This window comes from Lactuca sativa, chromosome 4, assembly GCF_002870075.4.
Source record: "Lactuca sativa cultivar Salinas chromosome 4, Lsat_Salinas_v11, whole genome shotgun sequence".
Classification (NCBI taxonomy): Eukaryota; Viridiplantae; Streptophyta; class Magnoliopsida; order Asterales; family Asteraceae; genus Lactuca; species Lactuca sativa.
The window spans coordinates 51,541,913-51,548,469 of NC_056626.2; the positions used below are offsets into that span (position 1 = coordinate 51,541,913).

The window sequence follows — 6,557 nt, forward strand, 5'->3', positions numbered from 1 at the left end:
TTATTTACTCTGTGTTTAAAGCTAATTCTAACATGGAAAAAGATGCTTGAGCAAAGTCTCATTACCCATGTAACATGGGACGTGTGGGTATGCTAAATTAAAAAAAAAATAGTAAGTGCATTGACCGATATTTCAATATTATAGAACATGTGCTCTTTCAAAAGAAATTGTTGAACATGTTTTTATTAATTTTTTGTTTAGTTATTATGGTATATATATATATATATATATATATATATATATATATATATATATATATATATATATATATATACTTTCAAATTGTTTGATTTCTGATTTTTTGGTTGATCATTTCTGTAATAGGTGAAAGAGAAAGTGATTGGTACGTATGAATTTCCTCCGCAATCTTTAATGTGGTGGAAAAGACGGGAAAATATGATCGAGGAGAAGTGAAGCTTGTTGTAGAAGAGTTGATAAATAATGTCAAAGTAGCAACTTCTATGTGGTTTTGGTGTTTGTTAGTGCTAACTGATAAAGAACACTTCTAATACTATATTAATTTGACATACATTTTTTCTAGATCAGTCATGAAATTACAATTGAAGAAGAAAAAATCATTCTTGAACCAGCCACATATGCCCTCCCATTGGTCTTTAGCAAAGAGCATGGTGGATTTGTAAGAATGATTGGCACGTTGGTCGCTCCAAGATCCTCATCAAAAGAAAATACATTGTGCATGTTTGCTTTAATGCATCTATAACCATATATTAACTTTTTGTTGTTACAGGATCCAAATCTACATATACTTGAAGATAATAATAAAATTGAAAATCTCCCAAAGTATTTTGTACAGTACAAAAAAACCTAGGGAGTAGAACTAAAAGAAGTATAATTTAGTTTATAGGGTTTTTAAAATATTGTTTGTAAAAGTATATATGCATATTGTTTTTTATGTAATAACTTTAAAATTATTATTGGTACAAAACACATCACTATAAATATTTTATGGTCACCGTTTAATTGCTTATGAGTGAGTAAATGCACATAATACTCACAATATAATATTAAACATGTCACTAAAAGTTATTAATAATCATAATAAAAGTTATAACACGTGAGTATATATCATTTTTGGTGACGGCTTAATTTTTTATTTGGCGGTGGATGAATACAATAGTAATGATAAACCATTAAACAAGTTAGTAAAGATAATTTATGCTGACAACTTAATTACATTTGTGTCTCCAAATGTAAAGAGTAGTCGTGATAATATTTATAAATGTTTCTATAAGTAAACATTTATCACTCTATAAGAAAAAACATATCATAAGTATTTAATGGTCATCATTTAATTTCCCAATGAGTGAGTAAATGCACATAATACTCACGATATAATATTAAACACGTCAGCAAAAACTATCAATAATGATAATAAAAGAAATAACATGTGAGTACAGATCATTTTTGTGACGAGTTAAAATTTTATTTGTCGATGTATGTAAACAATTGTAATGATAAACCATTAAAAATATTAGTAAAGCTGACAACTTAGTTACTCTTCAAAAGTCAACAATAACCGCGATAATATTTATAAATGGTGAGTATAAGTAAATATTTATCACTCTATAGAGAAATTACATCACTATAAGTATTTTATGGTCACTGTTTAATTGTCCAATAATTATGTAAATGTACACAATATTCACGATATAATATTAAACATGTCAACAAAAATTATCAATAATCATAATAAAAGAAATAAAACATTAGTTGGTGATGGGTTGAATATTTATTTGTGGATGTATGTAAACAACTGTAAGGATAAACCATTAAACATGTTAGTAAAGATAGCTTATGCTGACATCTTAATTATATTTGTGTCTTCAAAAATCAACAATAGTCGTGATCATATTTATAAACGGTGACTATACGTAATCATTTACCACTCTATAGGAAAAAAAACATATCACTATAAGTGTATTATTAATGGTTATCTTAATATAATAGATATATCTCCAAAAATACCATATTATATGCTGGCGGTTTTACCTATAATAACAGGTTTTCATGGGTTATACTCACCACAATTGAACGAAAGCATAACTTATCTTCAATGATGTGACATTTCCTCCCATGTTGAATGAAAAAAAAAACCGACAAAAAATGCCTATAATGACGGATTTTTTCGCGGATAAAGCTCAGTTTTGTACTAGTGAGTCTAGAGTGGCTTAGTTTTGTTCACACTTTTGTACTCGGTGGTGTGGGATATTTGGAAAGCTCGCTATGCTTTGGTCTTCAACAATAGGAGAAGTTCATCTCTTAAGGTGGCAGATGAAATTCAGTTGTTATCTTTTAATTGGTTTGAGAATAGATCGATGTTTAGAAAAAGCAGTTGTTGGTTGGATTGGTCTATTTCTCTGTTTTTTGCTTGTAATTTGTAATTTGTGCTAGCTTCTTACTAGTTTCTGTTTTTAATATATGTGTCGTTAAAAAAAAGATTAATGTGTGATTAGGTTTAGGTTTGTAAGTTGATTAGGTTTCAATACTTATGCTCAGTTTGTGAATGTGTAGTTAAAGATTAAGCAAAAAATTTTGGACCATATGAATGAGAAATAATGTAAGGAGTTACTCATATGTAATGGAATTTTTATAAGGTTGTATCTTCTGATACTACTCCAATGTCTTTGAAGTATGTAATTTTTGTAGTAGACATTATTCTGAAATTAAATGGTAAACAAATGTAACTAAACACAACAAATGACAATGTTTATAAGTTACTTAAAATCCAAATATAACAATGTACTTTGTTTGTATATTGAATATGATAATAATATAAAATCATTTATAACAGTTGTGATTAATCAAGAACAGCTACTATTATACATTGCAATTTTATATTTGTCCCTGTATGAAACTATTATAGAAATGGTCCCTATGGCAGATTTTTTTTACACAAATGGTTCTTTTGGTGATAAACTGTCTACAAAATATTCCCTATGGCATGAACAACATGGAAAATGATAAATTAACATTACTTTTACAGAAATGTTAAATGACACAGGATTTTTGATGCATTTGTAACCAAAACATTGGATAAATCTATAAATAGCATTGTACTTTGGGTTTTTCTAAAAAAATAACAATAAATTGCATCAAACATAAACAAATATATAGAATCCATGATACTAAAAAAAAGGATCATGTGTTATAGATGCCGGATATTAAAATCATAAAAAACAAAATAAAAAATTAATTGCATATATGTTGTTATATGAAAACAAAAAGCAAAAGAAAGTACATTCTATTCTTTTAATCACGAAATAATAGGCCCTTTCACACAATCAAATATGGAATAACATCAAACTATGTACTTTTCCCAAAAAAGAACAGAAATAACAGTAAATCAAAAGTATGTTGCTATTCCTTGCAAGTTGTTGTTTCTTAAAAACAGACAAAGTTCCATAGAATATGTTTTATACGTTGTCACGTTGATGAATAAGTTAGTATGTAACAGTCAAATTTATGAACTTGAAACACCAATAGACTTTTTGTTGTATCATAATGCATATATGACTTTGTTATATTGAATTGTTGTTCTTATTAATTTCACAAGAATTTATTTTACTTTGGTTTTACCATGATCATAACAATAACAATCTATAGTAAAAGGTTTTTTAAACAGACAAAGGACATACACTACTTTCATGTATCAAACTGATATTGAGCTTGATGTTTTTTACTTCTGTTCCTGCAGTGGATTTGTGAAGGAATGGAGGTGTGAAGGCAAAATCGAGAAAGGTGAGGACTATTTATTTGAAATACCATGAACTTAACCTAGGAAATCGTTTAAAATCCTATTCAAATTCAAAATTGGAGATATTATGTTTATGTTTATCACGTTACATAAGTCTGTGATTAGTTGGAATATTTAATTTTTGTATGTAAAATTCGATTTATAATTGAATACTCCATGCTTAATGGTTTTCCTTTTAAAAAATACATGCAGGAAATAGATAATAACAAAATCTGAAGCAAATAAGGCAACATTCAATGGTATTATCGGATGGTATTTTTTTTAGTTAAATATGGTGACCGGACTTTTAGTTGCCAGCTATAAGTTTGACAGCCTGTTCATATTGAATCAAAAGAGGAGGGAAAACCGAATATAAAGGTATTATCGGATTATCTTATTTAACTATTGACAGTAAGTATATATCAACAGGGGCAGAATAGGAAGTTTTATTTCAGGAAGATTAATAAGGGCAGTTTGGGTAATAAATATGGTACGTACTATTTTATTAAAGTAAAAAAAAAAAAAAAAAAAAAAGGAGAGGACGGGATTTTTGTAATAAATATAAAAAGTTACCAAATAATGGCTTAAGTTGGCGAATAATTTAGATTGTATATTAGGTAATCGACTTTCTTGTCCTTATACTTTAATTAAGAATTAAGGCCAGTAATTAAACAGAAATTTATGCAAAATATTTTGCTTTATTTGTAATTTGCCATAGCTCATGAAGATCATAATATGGGAATGACTATTTAGAAAATGATCAGAAAAGTTTTAGATCAATAATAAAAATGAATTGATCCATTTAATGGATTATTTCATGTGGTATATTAAAGTGAATGACTGGTAGTTGGAATGAAACCAATGTATGCATATTTGAATGTCTTTTGTCGCAGTTCATATTCTTATTATATATGTTTCTTGTCTTGCCTAACTTACTCTTCTAATCTTATACTATACATCATTAATTTGTGTGTATATATACATGAATGTACGCACTATCTGCTCTATATATGCATCTATATATACCCACAAAATCTTTTCTAACGCTGAAATAATCAACATGTTGTTCTCTACATATCTACCACTTGTTATTCTTTGCGTCATCACCATCTTTATACCTTCTTTCTCACTCATTCCTTCCACCATCTCCTTCACCGAATCTTTCTCCCCACTCTTTGGATACCAAAACGTCAAACCATCCGACGATGGTAAATCCGTCCAAATCTCCATGAATCAGTGGTCGACTGCAGGGTCGGGTTTTGTTTCACGATATGCATACAATCATGGCTTGTTCACTGCCTCCATCAAGCTACCAGACAACAACTATACTGCCGGTGTCGTTGTTACTTTCTATGCTCAAAACAGTGACTACTACCGAGATGAGATTGATTTTGAGTTTCTTGGTCATATCGCAGGAGAAGAGTGGGTTCTTCAGACCAATCTTTACGGAAACGGAAGCATCCATAGAGGCAGAGAAGAAAGATACACGTTGCCCTTTGACCCTTCTACAGATTTTCACGATTATGGTATTCTATGGAATACAGATTGGGTTATTTTCTTTGTGGATGATTTAGCCATCAGGGAGGTGCCGAATGTTGAAGGAATGGGTGGTGATTTTCCATCTAAGCCGATGTATATGTATGGCACAATATGGGATGGGTCGGACTGGGCTACCCACAAAGGTGAGTATAGAGTTGATTTCCAGCAAGGTCCGTTTGTTACGGGTTACACCAAGTTCATCATAGATGGGTGTCAGATTGACCCTTCCGAGTCTTTGCAAACTGAGTGTAGGCGCTATGATATATCTTCTGATGGTATTCCTGCGAACGAAAGAAGAAGAATGCATGAGTATAGGGCACAGTATATGACATACTCGTATTGCTATGATACGGAGAGATACCCGACATCTTTGCCCGAGTGTGAGGTTATTGATCAAGACATGCAGCCCATTGCACCACCGATTATGGCATCCGGAGCAAGCCGCAGGTTCCGATAGTACGTAATAAAACCCTATAAACAGAAGGGTCTAGCTAGGTTTAATTACTAGTAGTATTTTACACTTTATTTTAATCCGAAACGGATAAGAAAAAAAAATAGAAATAGTAATTGAGTTGGTTTAATAGCTAAGTTAGACATTTTCCCTAAGTTATATATAATTGATGTAAGAAGTGAGTATTTATAAATTAATAAAAAGTAGTTTTTATATTCATTTTCTCTCTTTCAAGTTTTATTGGAATAAATGAATAGTTTGATTATAGGAAAAATACTGCAAATAGACAAAAAAAATGGGGGTTAATTTCAAAATTTAGTAATAAAAAAAGTTTTTTCAAGATATAGATATACATTCCGCGGAGGACCCTACGCTGACCTCCGCGGAACCATGAAATCTCCGCGAAGAAAGGGTAATTTCGTAATTTCAACCATTTTTTATGAGAAAAACGAAGGGTTCATCTTTTGGTCCCCACTGGTCCCCGTTCGTCTTCGTCACTCCGCATCGGGTCGCAGAGACTTGATCGAAGACTTCAAATCCGGCGACGACTTCAAATCCGGCGAAATCGAGTCGATGATCTCTTTCCGTCACCGATGGACCACGAATTCCCCGATGTTTTTGCCGATGGATACGGTTCCCGGGTATTTCTCACATTCTCATCTAATTATTAATGTCGAAAATGTCGAATATGATTCAAATTAGAGGAAAACCCATTTTATTACATTGAATATGTATACAGATTTAGGATTTTTAGGTTTACAAATCACATATATGTTTTGGGGGATGATCCATTCTGCGGAGCGGGACGTCAGT

The 6,557-nt window shown here is 31.0% G+C and overlaps 1 protein-coding gene across 1 annotated transcript; it reads left to right on the forward strand.

Moving 5' to 3' along the window:
• Positions 1–4,814: 4,814 nt before the first annotated feature.
• On the forward strand, positions 4,815–5,839 carry LOC111904922 (probable xyloglucan endotransglucosylase/hydrolase protein 30). Its single transcript, XM_023900648.3, has one exon. The coding sequence runs from the start codon at positions 4,815–4,817 to the stop codon at positions 5,748–5,750; it is 936 nt and encodes a 311-aa protein (XP_023756416.1). The 3' UTR covers positions 5,751–5,839.
• The last annotated feature ends 718 nt before the right edge of the window (positions 5,840–6,557 follow it).